The 18,227-nt window shown below is 41.9% G+C and overlaps 1 protein-coding gene across 1 annotated transcript; it reads left to right on the top strand.

Annotated features, from left to right (window-relative positions):
* The first annotated feature begins 379 nt into the window (after positions 1-379).
* dcaf12 (DDB1 and CUL4 associated factor 12) lies at positions 380-18,157 on the top strand. Its single transcript, XM_076284687.1, has 9 exons — positions 380-765; positions 6,193-6,489; positions 6,675-6,941; positions 8,031-8,091; positions 13,482-13,675; positions 14,099-14,164; positions 14,331-14,493; positions 15,113-15,300; positions 16,123-18,157. Exons 1-9 carry the CDS (start codon positions 706-708, stop codon positions 16,279-16,281), a joined length of 1,455 nt encoding a protein of 484 aa, XP_076140802.1. The 5' UTR covers positions 380-705; the 3' UTR covers positions 16,282-18,157.
* The last annotated feature ends 70 nt before the right edge of the window (positions 18,158-18,227 follow it).

Below are 18,227 nucleotides of genomic sequence, written 5' to 3'. Positions count from 1 at the left end.
GAAAGGCCTGGTTGACGTTTATGAGCTCTGACTGAATGGCAGGCTGTTAACTGCTCTGCCCTGCTTTCTTCTGTAGTTGTACTAATTGTCATGGATGAACACATAACTTATGAACCAACATTCATGTTCAACAGCAATTGCTTGTAAGATGCCACAACAGTGGATATAAGCCAGTACACTATGTGTACATAGGTTACTGTAATATGTATATTATCAATCTTGTTATCTATGATGTGTTTGATCATGCATATGACGTCAGCCAGTGAGCCCTCGTAGACTGCCCTCGTAACAGGGAACGCGCACGCATGTGCGTAACCATGCACATTCGACCTTGTTTTTGTTGATTTTTAACTTCACTGCGGCTGCGCGCGGCCTCTCCGTTGTTGCCGTTGGTGACGCGATTTGTGAAGAGAGAAAGATAGCCAGCTACGGAGGACGCCGAGAAAGAGCGTCTGTGCCTGGGAGGGGGAAACCTCTCATAACAGCTTCACCACTGAAGCTAAATATATCGAATACATTAGCTAGCCAGCTTTGTGCGCGGTTCCGGACATAGAAGGCAGTCTACGCAACCTTCTGATCACCCGTTTCGGTCACTAGACGCTTCCTCTACACCAGACAGCCAAATAGCAAATCGCCATTATATGATCCAGTATACAGCGTCACTTTTGCCCTCCATGTGGGTGAGGGACCTGTGTGTGTCGGATTATGGCGAGAAAAACAGTTAGCAGGAAAAGGAAGGCAGGAGATCTCAAGGAACAACAACAGGTAGGCGGAAACCGGTTTGTTTTAGCTCGCTTATTGGCTAACATTACCTAGCCACATTAGCTGTAGCTAACTTTACGTTAGCTATCATGGCTATCTATAGCTGTCTGGCTAACTGGCTAGCAGCTAAGTGACACAGCTAGCTAACGTTAGCTGAGCAGCTATTATTTTGAACACTTTACGTTACAAACATTCACACTTATAGCTTAGGTTAACAAGTCGCTTCTGATGTACTATAAAACACGGGTAGGTTTATGTTATATTAGCAAAGGTAACCAACCGTTAGCTAGTTGTCGAAACGAAAACAACTTTCTTTTTCGCTAGCAAACCATACCCTAGCAAGATAGCCAGCCAGTCTGGCTAACGTTAAGGCAACACCGCGCAAAACGTTACGGGAAAGACAGTTTATTTTAGTTAATAACTATTAGGTATGTTATGTGTTGAAAGTGAATGAATATTATTTAATTCCAGTTAACGCCATCTAGCTACTGAAGCGTGTGAGTTCCAACTTGCCATATGTTTAGCAATGTTACACCGAATCGAACATGTAAGAGGCGTTGACGCTATCCCACATCTAACGTTGACTAGCTATGACCTCGCTAGCTAGCTACCTGGCTAGTTGACGTTTTTGCAACGCTTATCAAATAACTGTTACCGTTGGGGTTACAGCGAAGAGAAATCTTACACTGGTTTCTCAAATTCTTTAACTGTTAAGCCACGACATTTTTGTGTAACAATTTGATTTTGAAAAGGAAAGCTCCATGCTTGCATGGAACTTCTTGTTGATCTGTAACCAAGCCCTAATTTACATCAGCCACCTATTAAGCAGGTGCAATATTGTAAGCTGAATTGCTTCACATTTGCTAGTTCTCTAGTGTGTCTTACTTTCAAAATATTAGAGTCTTTCTTAATAGATGGGTGTTACTATTGCCATTCAAATTGTTGATTTGCACACCAATGTTAATATGTAGTTGGCTTGTAGAGGTGAGAATTTGCTGTTATTTGGGTGATTGTTTTATCCATTATCGATAGATGATGGATAATTGGTCGTTTAGGCTATCTATTAATAATATGCACAATTTCAGGTACATATTATTATTATTATTATTATTATTATTTTCATGTTTACCTTCAATAAGCATTTTTTTGACATCACATTTAGGCTACTTATTAGTTTTTGCATTTGTTGAGAGTTATAGTGATTTACACATCACTAGTGTATGCCACAGGGCTGGCCAAAGTTTATCAAAATGATGTGTGAAGCCATGAAACTGAATTTGTGGCTGTAACTTTGTGTCCCCTGTTCAATCATCACCCGACCCAAAAAAGTAAATGGGCCCCAAATGAAGAACTTTATTGTGTTGTACTCTGAAACCATCTGATAAAAGGAATAGGCACTGACACTGCCCTTAGCTTAGATAATACCTTACAAGCAGTGTTTTGGCTTAACCCATTTACTGCCAGAGGCGCATATATGAGGGGGTATGGTATTGTATAATTCTGTGGCAGTTAAAGAGTTAAGATGCAGTTAAGTTAACCTTATGTAGATTTTGTGTAAATGCATGTTCATAATTGTGCATACTTCAGCCGATTTCTCTGCACAATTCTTTAAGTTACATCTGCTAGGCCGTATGTACCATTTACGGAAGGTACATGCATACGGAAGGTGTACGATTATAAGGGTGGTTGCAGGTGCAGGTTTTTTCTTCTTTTTTTTTGTTATTGAAAGGTGTTGCACCTGCAAGATATAGGGCCTACCCTTGCGCCAGCAAAAAAATTCATCCCATCATGTGGCTATTTGTGCAGCTCATATGAAATATTAGAATGGGGGGGGGGGGGGTTGGGTTCACATAGCTGTTCCACATCAAGATTTTGCTAAAAAAAAACGTGAGGTCACCTACTGACTGATTAAAACCAAGATTAGCTCAAAGGATGACATCACTGCGTAGCATCTTTTTTATCCCGCACCTGAGGACCTAAGCTGCGGTTTATTTCCGGCCTTGTTCTCTCCCGTGGATCATGGCTGATTTAGCTAATCGAGGGCTTCAGTCTTATCTCATGACTCAGTTCAATTGTGTGTTGGAGCAGACAGAAAGAAGCAGGCTTGAGATGTGCCTCTGCACCAATCTTTGCTGTTTTGACAGATATGAACACCTTGTCTGCTGCAGTCAGATGGCATGCTCGTTAGAAGGATGTTTTTATTTTATTTTTTATCACAAATAGGTGCCTCTCTTTGTTACAAACATGATTTCAGTTCTGGATGCTCTGTTTGCATGTTTTGAACATTTATAGGACTTTTTTGAGGATTTATTGTTCAGTCCAAACAAATCTGATAAGATAAAAACACTGCCTGTCTGTCCTGTCCCGTGCACTAGAAGGATGGTGGAAAACAGAAGTATGCTGTTAGATTTGTCATGTGACCGTGACCACACAGTCAATCTCTCCCCTGCTTTGGCTTCCCTCAGAGTCGCAGACAGCTAATCAGGTTTAGGACGGCCCCCCGCAGTGGGCATAAAGCCCAAATATTTATATCACTTTGTAAGCTGACAGATGTCGCACAATTCGGGGTTGGCGGGAGAAGAATGGCCCAAACATCTAACAGTCACTTCAAAGGAAGTGTGACCTCCAAATTCTAGTCAGGCTGTGCCTTTGTCAAAGAGCAATGCCAGATAGTTTGTTGTCTGCTCTCAATAGATTGTACTTGGTAATTGTCTACAGCACAGTTCTTAAGGTAATGCTCAGATTGCAGCTTAAATGTAGCTCTGTTGAAGTTTGAAGAAAAGTAGAGACATATCATTGACAAAGAGGTTGCATAATTTCAATCCCAGTAGCCTATGATCTCCGCCATATTAATGTGATTTTCTTTTTGGATATGCTTAAATTGTACACTGAAATGGAAGTAATTGCTGGAGTGTTTGACTATTTTTACATACCGGCAACTTACTCATCGTCATCCTATCTATAAGTATGATTAGTGTTATTCATCATCTGCAACCAACTTGATATAAAGGAAATAAAGGGAACACTTTTGGCTCTTTAGCTTTTTAGTTGATTTTGCGTAGCATACAACAGATTGCTGTGTTTACGAAATACCATCTAGTAATACATGTTCTATAATATATAGGCTAGCCTATAGAATATACTGGTATGTTATTTGTTGTAGATATCCAGAGACCTAGCCTAATGTTTTCTTGTCTGGATAGAGTACTGAAGTGTGAAGTAACGCTTCCATGACTGCAGTGTCACTGGATCTAAGCAAACTTTTGAAGTGGCATTGAATGTAGACATGTGGCATCATTTTTAGCTAATAAATTGTTTTAAATGTAGGCTATAGCCATTTAAACGTGTTTTACCTGCTAGGCAGCAGCTTAGCCATGTAACACGGACTCCCTGGCAGGTGTAATAGAAGGAAACAAAATTCCAGTGGATATTTCACATCTTATCAAAGGCTGGCGGCTGTTAAGAGTGACGTTTTTTACCTCAAAACTAAAGCCAAGACACGTCCGTGAATTTAAGGATTTTAACCACAGGATGTGAAGTTAAATGCTAGTCCCATTTACAGAGGAAATGCTAAAACAAAGCTCTGTAGTGACAAAATTGTATCTGTTTGTATGAATGTGTGTTGTAGTATGTGATTCCTACAGTGCAAAAAAAATGTACTGACATCTTAGAAACGTTGTAAAGATATTTAAATAGATTAAGCAAGCCACCACTATGGTCACCTCTATGGTTAGATTGGTTTGTTTAGATCCAGTGAAATTGCTGCCTTGACAATGCTACGTCATGGCTTCGGTACTCTATTATATAAGGTAGTATACAAAAGAAATTTGGGTTGTAGTTCTGTCAAGATCTAAAATGTAAAATATCTAATTTAGCTGTACTTTTTGGTCATACCCTAGGGCCTAGGCATTTTTATATACCTTTCATTCATTCTAAATAAGTCTCATGTTTACCATGTCTGTTTGGCACCGTTGTATCTTCAGCCTGACTGAAATCATAGTCTGCATGCTTGTATGCATGCGCAAATGTGTGCATACACACACACACACACACGCTAAGACCCTGCCATGACCTACTTGGCAAGGTGGATATGGGTCAGTATGCACTGTCTATCGGACTGGGGGATGAGACTCACAGAATGGACAGAGTAGGGTTTGTGTGTGATGTGTTTTACACACACACACACACACACACACACACACACACACACACAGGATGCTCAGTCCTAGAGGGTGCTCAAGGTGTGTATCAGCATGACGTGAGCAAAATGGCCGCTATTGTCATCTGTCTCAGTTAAGAATGATTCAGGTGTCTGTGGCTGCTGTCTCTCAGCACCCTTCTTTGACTAAATTTTTGTTTTTTTGTTTTTGTGAAACTTCAGAATATTGAATCCAGTTGCTAGACATTGTAGGCTGATGTTTAATATAGGACACTAATTTGCAGTAATTTCACATTAAATTTAGTGTTAGCGTAGTGCCCTAGAAAGATAGGCATAATGCCTATCTGAAACGCAGTGAGGATTGCCGGGGGTTTCATTTCCCATCGATATGTGAAGAGCGAGCTGTCTGTTATCATTGCTGGAAGACCATCTAATGACTCAGACATATCACTCGCCGGAACACCACCCACCCCCTCATCAGAGTATCCTGGTGGGTGGAAGATAACGTACCCCACCGTACTTCACTACATCAGGGTGGAGGTCCGTTGACTCAAAGCCAAGCTGACAACAGGGTCTTTGGCTGACCCCTGATAGATCAGGAACATGGTCTGGAACAAATAACCAGGCTGTGTTTGTTATGGCTGTACACTTAAATCCCCCAGCCAGGAGGGGAACAGATTGCTATCTAGACCATAGCTTGCCAATTTCAAGATTGAACAACTGATTTGTAAATGGTACTAATTTGTATGTTACTGGTCTTATTTTACATTGTGTTGTATTGCTCTTATAGCTAAACAGACTTCTAGGCAAACAACCGAGGTCGCTGTGGTTTTCTTAATGGGTACCCTATTACATTGTTACAAGTGTCCTTGTTTCATGATTAGGTTGAGAGGTTACATAAGGTCATAATCCAGTTTTAAAGGTACCTATTAAGTTAAAATAACACCAGTAACACTGTCAAATCTAATTTAAAATGCTCCTGGATATTGTTTAGCCTACTTTAAACCTATGTCCTACCAAAGGGCTCAGTTTTCCTTCTGTGTAAACGGACCTTAAGATGATTGAGGGGAAAAATGTCTCGTCGTCCATTTATGACTATATTAAATATGTCATAACTGATGTTTTGCTTCCATTAGATTAAGTGAATTCCATCAGTCTGAAGTCAACACCTCAAAGTGCTAAGTGTTTGGGTGTTTCCCCCTAGAAGTTTCAGTGTTTGTCACCACCTGCCTGACCTTCCCTTTCCCTCTTTCTGTCCATGTGTTGTCCAGGTGGGTTGGGGCAGTACTGGTGCTGGGCAGAAGAGGGCACGCTTGTCGGCATGCTCGCGCCACGCGCAGCAGTGGTGGTGCTGCCGGCGCTCGGTGGTGTGGGCTCTGCGCGGGCGCGAGTTCCGGCCGCAACAGCAGCACGAGTGGGGCCTCCAGCGCAACCTGCGCGGCTTCGCTGCCGCCCGGCTGCCCGCCATCCTGAGCGAGCGAGAGTTCTCGCTCGGACGCCTCAACAAGGTGTTCGCCTCGCAGTGGCTCAACCACCGGCAGGTTGTGTGTGGGACCAAGTGCAATACGGTAAGAGAGTGTGTGTGTGCGGTGTGTGTGTGTGTGTGTGTGTGTGGAGGTGTGGAGAAGTAGTTGGGTCAGGGGTGAGATGTGGTTAACACTTAGTAAGAGCACTGATATCTAACTTTGTAACTCATTGTAGCAACACAGATGTTCATGCAATGTGGTGACTACTGGGTGCTTTGTCCCCTCAGTTGTTTGTGGTGGATGTGCTGACGGGGCAGATTACGCGCATCCCCATGTTACTGGACCGGGAGAGGCGTGTGCCAGGGGCCGTGGTACGGGGCCTGCCCGGCTCCTTCATGCCTGGCTCGGGCTCCCCGCTGGACAACCAGCAGGGCTGCGGCATCCACGCCATTGAGCTCAACCCCTCCGGCACGCTGCTCGCCACCGGCGGCGACAACCCCAACAGTCTGGCCATCTACAGGCTGCCCACACTAGACCCCGTCTGTGTAGGAGATGTGAGTATCCACATACATTCTCTCTCTCTCTCTCTCTCTCTCTCTCTCTCTCTCTCTCTCTCTCTCTCTCTCTCTCTCTTTCTCTACAACTTTGACATTGTCTCCTGATATCCCTTTTTCTACATTTTGTACACTTTCCCTTCTGCCGCTGTCAAGGCTAAACAGAGTTTACTGTTGTGGTAGTATTTCGACATCTACACACACATGTCTACTGTCAGTGTTGCTTACACTGTCCGGCATCTGTGCCAGGCAGGCCTTCAACTTTTGGCACAGCGCAAGCGGTCTGTGGTTACCAATTTGCCATTTGTAAGTGGATCATAGGATTACTGTTAAGCCAAAAGGGAACTTTGATGTGGTGGAAAGTTGTGAAGTAGTTTGGGAAATAAGATGCCGCAGATAGGTAGGATCTGACTAATGAGGATATAATAAAGTTTCTCTGAAAGTGAATGGGCTTTTTGGTGCTTTCGTACAGTGATGGGTGCAGTGATACCATGAAAGGTATTTGTCTACGTTTGTTGTTAATTCCACATGCATGATCATACCCTGACTATTTTTTCTGATAGTGCTTTATAATTTTTTATCTTGTCTTAGCCCTTATTCAGCCACTAGAAAGCCTGCAGCACAAAGATATGAGACATGTAAAATACAGGAATACCCTGCTAGTCCATGTTTTTTTTCTTACTGCATTTGGTGTTCCAGCACTAATGTAAAAGAGAAGGAATAATGATAATGATAAAAATGATGATTATGCTTTTTTTTTCCAACATTCCTGACATTAGAACTCTCCCATGCATTATGTGGTGTTAGTCTCAGTTCTCTACCTTTTTGTCAATCTTGTCTTTTTACCATAATCTATCCATCTACTGTGTCTTAATGGCAGCTCAGACTCTTTCACTTTAAATAGCTATTTGTTCCTCGCTCTCTCTTTTTCAATCTCTCTTCTCCTGATGCCATTGAATCATGATGGGGTGACATTTTGGTGAATGGAGGCGCTGTGCTTGGGGACAGTGTCACCCCTTATGATGTTATGTCCCTTTATGAGAGTGATGATCGGAATGTCCATTAATGCTCTCTCTCTCCCTCTCTCAGGATGGTCATAATGACTGGATTTTTTCCATTGCTTGGATCAGTGACAGCATGGCTGTATCTGGTAAGCAGTTTTCAGCTTTGTAGCTTCTCACCCTCATAGAGATTTGACTTGACTTACAGCCTGTGTTTGTACTGTTACAAGCTGACAGTTATGGGAAATTATAGTAGTGGGAATTTCCATTAGTAGCCATCTGAGTGCATCAAGTATGAAAGTCCCTATGGTAATATGAATGTGAAGCAGTGAACTTTGTGAACTGATGCTTGGTAATTGATGCAGTTGGAAAGCCCCTGGTCTGATTGGTATTTGCACTATGAAACCTGACTTGAACTGGCAAAGGTTGTAGACCTGACACTTGCCGTTATAATGCATCCCTAGCAACGAAAGACTAATAAATGCATGTTTTTTTTTAATGTAATCTTGTGTCGTCTTTGCCTGTTTTTGTAGTGCGTATAAATCCCTCTGTGTCTTACACTCGCCGGCCACTTTATTAGGTACACCTGTTCAACTTCTTATTAATACAAATATGTAATCAGACAATTACATTGTAGAAACTCTTTTTAGGCATTAAGACATGGTAAAGATGATCTGCTGGAGCTCAAACCAATCATCAGAATTGGGAAGAAAGGTGATTGAAGAAGCGACTGAACCTGGCATGGTTGGTGGTGCCAGATGGGCAGGTCTGAGTATTTCAGCAACTGCTGATCTGCTTGGATTTTCACGCACATCCATCTCTAGAGTTTACAGAGAATGGTCCGAAAAAGAGAAAATATCCATTGAGTGGCAGTTCTGTGGTCGAAAATGCTTTGCTGATGCCAGAGGTCAGAAGAGAATGGTCAGACTGGGTTGAGCTGATAGAAAGGCAACTGAAAATAGGAAGAAAGGCAACTTAAATAACCACTTGTTACAACTGAGGCATGCAGAAGAGCATTTCTGTATCTCTGAGGATAGTTCTCTCTTTATGGCCACAGTGTACACATCTACTGATGGCTATTTCCGGCAAGATAACATGCCATGTTACAAAGCTTGAATCATCTCCAACTGGTTTCTTCAACATGACAATGAGATCACTGTACTCCAATGCCCTCTACAGTCACCAGATCTCAATCCAAAAGAGCAGAGGTTTTCAACCAGTGGTCTGCGGCCCACTGGTGGTCTGTGAAGGCATTGCTGGTGGCCAATGACCATGGATTCAATTAAGTAGTTTCATTGTGGAATCACTTTTTTTTTTCCCAGTGGTGGTCATCAGGTTACGTCCTTAGTCAGAATGGACGTCCCTGGGTCACAAGCAGTTGAAAAGCCTTGCAGCAGAGCACTGATGAGACTGGTGGAACTGGAGGCTGCACTGCATATGTATACAGCTGACAGGGCTCTCATGGGTCATGGAATTTCTGAAATATCATGGAATTTTCCAGGCATGAAAGTCAGGGGCAAATCATTTTTGGGCCAAAGTCATGGAATATCAGGGAATTTTATTGTATCAGTTTAAAATTCACTTGCCAAAATACATTAATATAGATATATTTCCACACAGAATCGGTGTATGTCTGGTTATTAGCTTTACTGCTTGCTTGAGTAGTTATGGTTAATCCAACTTTGTTTATTCAATGCCCACTTATTCATCTCCCGCTTTAAAAAAGTAAAAGATTCTTGAACGCTACGCGGCTGCTCTCAAATATTTGGTCGGTATATTGTACCATCCATTATATAGTAAGTCATGGAAATTCAGTTTTGTTGTCAGGGAAACAAATATACAAGGGCTGTTCTAGGAAATATCGATATATTGTATTGCCACTTGCGCAATATATCGTATAGCCATTGCTGCCAAATATCAATATGTTTTTATTATAGCATTAAGGCCCGTACACACAAATCCGATTGACGTTAACGTTAATGCTTGATGCTTCATATCCTAATGAGGAACTCTAATACGTGGACGACTTTCTGTGGACCTTATAAAGGTAAGATAGTAACTGGTGTCATTAGTAGCCTAGTTTTTGCTTTGTGTTGATCATTGCCATGCAAGCTGATCAATTGTAACCACTTGTTGCAGCAGTGCGATTTTATCCCATGTAGGGCTGGACGATATACCGAATATATTCGATATATCACAATTTGCTGTACGTGAAATACATTTAAGTGTTATATCGCAAATATCGAGTATTTCAGTCATCATTGTTTTAAGCGGGAACACTTGGTTTGGTGTTTCGCATCCCTATCTCTCTCCACTTGACCTCTCTCCCTCTCTCTCAGTAACAACGTGAACAATGCGCATCACACGCTCACTAACCAATCCTGAGCAGTCTATTCAGAAGAGGGTGTGATGTCTAGGTGTAGACCAGAAGTAAACTTTCAGTTCAACAGCAGCGGTAGCGTTACTGTCTATGGTTAGCATAGGCTAGTGTTGTTCAACAATGAGCTAGGTTAATAGAAGATGGAAGCAGTTACGATTTGGTTTCGAAACGAAATAGCAAGGGATTTTGAAATAAACTTACAACAATATCCGTGCATTAAGGCAGAAGGGCTACCTATGTGCACGTTTGACTGTTTCAAAACGACCGCGCAAATGCTTTTCTTGTGCTAAATGTTTATCTATGGGTCATTCCACGTCAATTTAACCAGGGCCCACGCACTTAGGTCTCAAAAAATTCTGAAAAAATTACCAGGTGTACCTATGTTATCCAGGAGACACACTGTAAAATTACTCATATGTAAAATCTATACTTTCCAAAATGTTATTGGAGTTTTTGGCTGGGCTCTGTTTAGGCCTTCAGAAGACATATTTGTACTCAACATAGGCTCTTGATTTATTTTCCTTACTGAGATAAGTAGAAACACTCTCACAAAAAGCAATGAACAGAAAATAAATCCCTTCCGGGGCTGTACAGCAGACCTCACAAGTCTGAAAAATCATTTTGGTTATCATTTTCAGAGCGCCCAAACACCTTGTGGGAATATACAAATATTTTTTTAATGTTTTTCTTTATTTTCCATGATCCCATCTTTTTAAAAACACCAATTTGACTTGTCTTATGAAAATCTTTCTTTTTTATTTTCCACCCTGAACATGGGCAAAATGCCCCATTGACATCAATATGTTTTGTGTAGAGTTACCACAGTGCCACCTGTGGTTGTATAGAGTAACCTGTGGTAGCTCTATACAAAACATATTGATCTCAATGGTGCATTTTGCCCATGTTCAGGGTGGAAAGTGAAAAAGAAAGATTTGCATAAGACAAGTCAAATTGGTGTTTTTAAAAAGAAAGGCTCATGGAGAATAAAGAAAAAAATATTTAAAAAATCTGACGCTCCTGTTCCTAGATACACTGACTGAACTGATTAATTAAGTTTGGGAGAAAAGAGATATAAGCACACTTACACTGAAAACTGATTGGTTGATTTAGCAAAACAGACCAGGATGCTCTCTGTCTTGGATGCGCTTCAGGCACAAACGCACCACCCCTCTCTCTCTCCCTCTCCGTTGTGTGCGAGTTAAACTCATATGCACACGCGATTTGAAGTCCGGTCTGGCTTGCGTGCTCTTGTTCGCTCTAGGTTCCGGGAGATTTTATGTAATTTGCGGGCGTCAGGAAGCCGCTATCAATATGTGGGAGACTCCCAAAACTTCGGGAGACTTGGGATGTCTAGCTGACAGCACTTTGTCGCCAGCACAGAATGTACAATGTACCTTAATGTTGTCATGTTTAGCTGACACAAACTCAAAGTAATGACCGATGAAATGTGCATCTCTCTCTCTACCTCCATTGTTGTTTACGTTTGTGTCGCTGCGTGGTTTTACACGTGAATTGTGCTCATGCTGAAAACGTGAGCATAGCCTAGGCTACATGACTCCCCAAGACAAGAAGAAAGCGAAGAATATATCTTTTTACTAAGGAAATGTACAAAAATAGTAACGCACAGTAACTTAGATAAGTAACTTTAATCTGATTACTGGTTTGTAAATAGTAGCGCGTTAGATTACTCGTTACCGAAAAAAGTGGTCAAAATAGACTAACTCGTTACCAAGTAACGCGTTACTGGCATCACTGCATATGACATATGCACATTGAGGCAGATTAGGCTACTGTCTATGGGTGCATCTGACTCCAGCCTGTCTCAAAACAAAAACGCAACAATGTCATTTATCAACCACTGACCGAACAACTAATAAAGTAATGCACCACACCGGGTGTAAGCCATCATCATTCATATGGAGAGATATTGGTGACCGTTTGAAACAAACTAAAGTTATTTGGAAAGTTAACTAAAGCCCTGAAGCCATGCAAAAAGAGAAGTGAGTAAATAGTTTATCCAGAAAATTGGACGGCCAGAAGGGCTTTTAAAAGAAGGCAGGGAAAGAAGAAGAGAGAATGATAAAGCCGAATAACAGGCCCTGATTAATGCTCTGCAAATAGGCTAAAATAAATCAATTGATGTACCTTATTTAGGTGTGTTGAAATTTTTGCGTGCACACTTTTCCCTATGAGAGATTTTCATAGTAGGCTACTGGCATAATTTAAAAACTACTTTCACCCCTGCTTTAACATGCAATTCTAAAATGTCATGAAAATGTAAAATAGAAACCACTTGAGAATAACCAAGAATGTTTTAATGCAGATATTATTTGCAGGGATTGGACTGGTATGATTTAGCCTAACCTACTGCATCGTACTGGTATTATTTAAAACAGTGAAAGTGAGAATTCTTTTAGAGTAAATTTCTAAATATCGAGATATATATCGTATATTGTGAAATAGACTAAAAATATTGTGATATGTTTTAACCATATCGCTCAGCCCTAATCCAATGCTCATTTATATACGCTATCAGTCAATGATGTTAGGGTATGCCCTCCGCTCCTTAGCAGATTAACTTGACTTTTGATGTATGCATGCGTGTGATGGTTTCGTAAATTGCACATGAATTAAACAACAGCTATAGCTGTTTTATAGCGTGTTGGCATAGAACATTTTGGCATGTAACATTTTAAATTAGGCCTAGCGTACCCTACAAGTTGTTAGAGCTGTTTTCAGCTCTATTTTTCCATTTTCGATAAAAAGTATTGCAATATATCGCAATATGTATTGTATCGCAATATATCGTGATGTATTGTATCGTGACCCATGTGTGATGAGTATGGCATCGTGAGGTCCTTGCCAATATGCAGCTCTACCCACTAGCAAAGTCTACCAATTAAATTTGTCGGTAAGTCTATGGCTCTCTTCGAAATGATATAAACTGCTGCCTTTTAAAATATCTAACAGGGGAGCAAGGCAGCAAGTGCAGTCCCGAATAGCGGTCGTTTGTGAACGCAGCATTGATGTATCCTTCATGTTTCCTACTACCCACAGTCCTTGCGGTAATGGCGAACCACTGCCTTCCGTTTCGAACAGAGCCTATATCTGTGTGTAAATGTAAAAGTTGACCTGTGACTACCTTTGTCTTCCTGTCAGGCTCGCGGGACGGGTCCATGGGCTTGTGGGAGGTGTCCGATGACGTGCTGAGTCAGGCAGAGAGGCAGCAGGACGAGGAGGGCGTCCCTGGCTACACCCACATCTCCCACCGCGCACTCAAGGACATCCCCAAGGAGATCACCAACCCCTACAACTGCAAAGTGCGCGCCCTGGCCTTCAACAATAGCCACAAGGTCAGTGTCCCGCACTAACAGCTAATGCCCTGCTAAGCCTGGCCCCCTGCATGGTGAAAGGGCCTAAGCTGGACAGTCAGCCATAACCTCCTGTAGAGGATGGTCCCATAATGGTTCTTGGTTCCCTGTTCTGTCCGATAAAAAATATCTAGTGATTGCCTATTTCATGTGGACAACTGCAGATCTCTAGTGTAGTTATTTGGCTGATTGAATTTAATTTGGTGTGTTATAAAGTGTCAGTGCATATCAGTTGTGATATAATTGTTCACGTGACCAAATGATCATGTATTCAATCTTCAGGGATCAAACATATTGATAAATGTAAACCTTATCTATACTGTGAATTCCATTGCTAAATGACAAAAGTGATGCATGATTTAAGTTATTATGAGTGTTCCCTTACCCTCCATTACCTCTCTTCAGGAGCTTGGTGCTGTCTCACTAGATGGATACTTCCATCTTTGGAAGGCCGAGGACAACCTGTGCAAGGTGTGTGGTTGATGTACTTTCAGCATTGTGTGTTGATGGTGCTGTATATTGCTTGAATGTGCATTCTGACACTTTTTTGTTATTGTATTAGATGTTGTTTTTAATTATACTTTATTGTGTTAGTCTATTCAAGTGTGGCTCTTTTTACAATGCATCTACTCTATAGGAGCTCTCCACAAAGTTGCCCCACTGTAAGGAGAATGTGTGTCTGGCCTATGGGATGGACTGGTCAGTGTATGCTGTTGGCTCTCAGGCCCACGTCTCATTCCTAGACCCACGCCAGGCCTCCCAGAACATCAAATCTGTCAGCTCCAGGGAGCGCGGCAGTGGTAAGATTGCATTTGTGCTCCAAAAAGGGCACACGTACACAATTACAAATGCACTTTGGGGAATAGACATGAGAGCACAATAATTATGTTACCAATGCCACCATGGCAAAATCTTTTATTGCACCCGTTAGGATAGACATGAATTAGCCTCAATGTCAATGATTACTTTTCTTACTATTAAAGCCAAAGGAGGTCATTGTGAGGACCATTGTACACAAGTACCTGTTCCCTTCCTGTGGAAAAATTAGCCCTCTTGCTAACACAAATAAATTGGTGAAAATAAAACCCGCCACAATTAATGGGTATGTGTATCTGGCTAAGCGTGTTGGTGTGCACAAGATCGCCCGTCATCTTGTGAATGGATCAGGAACCGTTGTCATTTCCTGGATAAATCAGATACACAGGGTCTGTTCCAATCAGAAGATATCGCCTTCCTGTTTCGAACAGAGCCACAGACTCAACCTTTGAAATTGGAGTCTAGCTGATACACCGTTCCCACAGATATCACACCTTTATTACTTTCATGTTTTCACCCGTGCTGTAACAGACATTTTCAGATATTGTGCACTGCACACAGCTCGATGAATAAGGTGAAATGACGTGTGTGTCTGTCTGGCAGGTATTCGTTCTGTGAGCTTCTATGAGCATATTGTGACAGTGGGCACAGGCCAGGGATCACTGCTGTTCTACGACATCCGTGCCCACCGCTTCCTGGAGGACCCAAACTGCCCTGTGGGCTGCCAGGGCAGCTACCGCAATCGGCCAGGAGAAAGCATCCTGAAGCTCACCACTGGCAGGGGATGGCTGGTACGTGTGCTTCCCTCCATCACTCCCTCCCTTTCATTATTTTACTCCTAAGGCCATTCATGTATGGACATGTGTGTAACTGATACCTTTAACCTGACACACTTTATTAGTCATGTTCATTGAACTATAGTTACAAGCATCATTGGTCAAGGTATATGTATGTGTATGTATAAGACATCAGTTATGCGTCTGTGTGAGATGTGGCTTATTGTACATCGACCACCAACCCCCCCCCCCACACACACACACACACACACACACACACTATTTTAAAGGTTATTTTGGCATACCACTTGTTTTTTCTGAAGTGTAATATGCACTTCAGTGATCTGTTAGTCAGAATTCCATAACTGAGCAGTCAGAATGGAGCCACGTAATAACACCCTCTAACCACTGTAGAAAGACTAGAGCATTTTCAAATACTTGATCCTGATGGATAGGGTTGAAAGATTAGCGAATTGCGAAGACCACACTTAATTGTGCTGCTCACGATTCTGATTACTTGGGAGTATTTTTTTTTACTTCCTGAGGCAACACGATGAATAAGTACCAACATTTTGAAAAATGTCTTATTAGGCAGTAGTACAATTGATGTGTTAGAAAAAAGACAAGCAGAAGTAATGCTGGTCTTATCCAAGAAGTAATATTTCTGTCATTTTTAAATGTCTTATAGTGAATCGAAGAAAATCGCAATTAGATATTTTCTCCAAATTGTTCAGGCCTGCTAATGGGCTAGATGGGTTTCTAACTTCTTTTGTTTGCCATTGGAATATTTAGACAATTGAATTCACACTCTTCATCTGTCCTCCCACCTTCTCTTAGAATCACGATGAGACGTGGAGAAGCTACTTCTCCGACATCAGCTCCTTCCCCAACGCAGTGTACACGCACTGCTACGACGCCTCCGGCACCAAGCTCTTTGTAGCTGGCGGGCCCCTGTGCTCTGGCCTGCATGGGAACTACGCCGGCCTCTGGAGCTAGCCTCTCCCATCTGCCCCACTCTCCCTGTACATCTCCCCGTCTCTCACTCCCAAGGACCCCTCCCTCCCCCTCTTTTGCACGCACACATATATACATACATACATAGATACATACACAAACCCTCTTTACCCTCTTACCCCCCCGCACACGCGCACGCCTAGCCACAGATGGTGCTCACGGGCCCTCCCTCGTTTGCCTCACACTTGTTTTTCCATTGCGAATATTCAAGCCGCTCTCGCATCCGTGTTGGCCAGTCAGGATCATGCTCGCCGCTCCTCAGCGCTGGAGTGCGCCTCTGGCTCCTGCAGTCGTCCGCCCCCCTCTTCCACCTCTTCCCCCTCTTCCGCAGCTGGGTGAAACTGTGTGTATTTGTGTGTGTGTGTGTGGTGTGAGTACTTTGAGCAGGATGGGTTCCTCTCAGGAAGGCACACCCCAACTGATTGTGAGCGAGCAGGATGGTGGAGACACCTGTCATCACCTTTATTTGCCAATGATCCTGTCGTTTTTTTTCTCATTTTGTTTTTGTAATAAACAAAACACTAAAAAGATATTAATCATTTAAGCCACACCCAGGGATTTGAAATGTTTGGTTTTTGTTTTAGTCCGATTGTTTTAAAAAAAATATATACATATATATATAAATATCCCTTTTTTCCCCAGAGAACTTTTCTCCATTAGTGGTTGTGTCCAGTTATGTTTGAAAGATGCAAACAGTCTTTACTATGTGTGCATGCCTGACCTTTTGGAGAGGCACCTGTCCAAACCTCTGGCATTTCAGGCTCTGTCTGTAATGGACTGATACAGAGAGACTGAGAGGAACAAAGAGGGGATGGGGAGAAGAGGAGAGGAGAAATACAGTTATGTGGGTGTCCATGGAGAGGATGGGGAGAGAGCTCATATGGGACCTTGGAACAGAGACTCATGTACATGAAGAAAGCCCAGCGAAACTGCCCAGCTGTATATGGAGGTGAATGTGGAACCAGCCAATCAAAGAAAGAAAGACATCACAGAGCCAATCAAATTGTGGGACTCGTTTTTTTTCCCCTCTGATGATGGAATGAAACAATGACTGTTAAGCTCCTTCCATGTCCCACGCCGTCTCTTTGCAGATGATCTTGCAGAATGCTTATTTTATTTTAAATTCTAACTTGGACGGTTTGTGTGATTTAGCATTCACTTATTAGTATTACTTTTTTCCCCCCAAATTCTATTGTTCTTATTTATTTTCTGAATTCAATCAGCATAGCTCACAGCCCAGCTGGAGGTGCATTTGGTGATCTTTTCCTCCTTTGAGGGGGAAAGTGGCCATGTGTCTCCACCTCCCCGTTCCTCCATCTTTCTTTTACTTTTCCACTCCCTTTGAGCTGGTTGAGCAGTAGTGAGTGACTCTGTTGCCTTTCTGCAGTCTTTCTGTGAAAGACCAAGGCAGGCTTATGTTTTCATTTTGATTTTCTTTTTCCCCAAACATGGAATTTTTGTATAGAGTTTCCATTACAATGTTAGAACAGCAACAAATGAATATGATGAACACGAGTACGATCATATATATATATATATATATATAAATAATAACCATCACTTTAAAGATTTATTTTATATATAAATGTGTATGTATAAGTATTTGGAAAAAAATGGGGGAGTTGAACAATATTGTCAAACTGTCTGAGGATGTGTGTGTGCGCGTGTGTGGACTAACCTGTTGTTATTTAGGTGGTGCCCTCTTTTTTTATACACACTTCATGAATGTTTTTACAGATACTGAGTCAAAGGTATTGTACATTAACAATTTCAGCATCAGGAAACAACTTATAAAAAACTTAAGGGGGAAAGAAGATAATGAATAAAATTCTATTGATGTATTTTTTTCCTATTTCAACCTGTTGCTTCGTGTGTTTTATTGCATCGTATATGGGAATGAAGGACACGAATTGTTTTACATTTATACA

The sequence above is a fragment of the Alosa pseudoharengus genome, unplaced genomic scaffold, assembly GCF_046254945.1.
Source record: "Alosa pseudoharengus isolate Yale_2024_CS ecotype anadromous, Long Island Sound unplaced genomic scaffold, YU_APseudo_1.1 YU_APseudo_1.1_scf_14, whole genome shotgun sequence".
In the NCBI taxonomy this organism is placed as follows: Eukaryota; Metazoa; Chordata; class Actinopteri; order Clupeiformes; family Clupeidae; genus Alosa; species Alosa pseudoharengus.
Note: the sequence above shows the minus strand (reverse complement) of the source record. Positions and strands in the feature narration are given on the sequence as shown.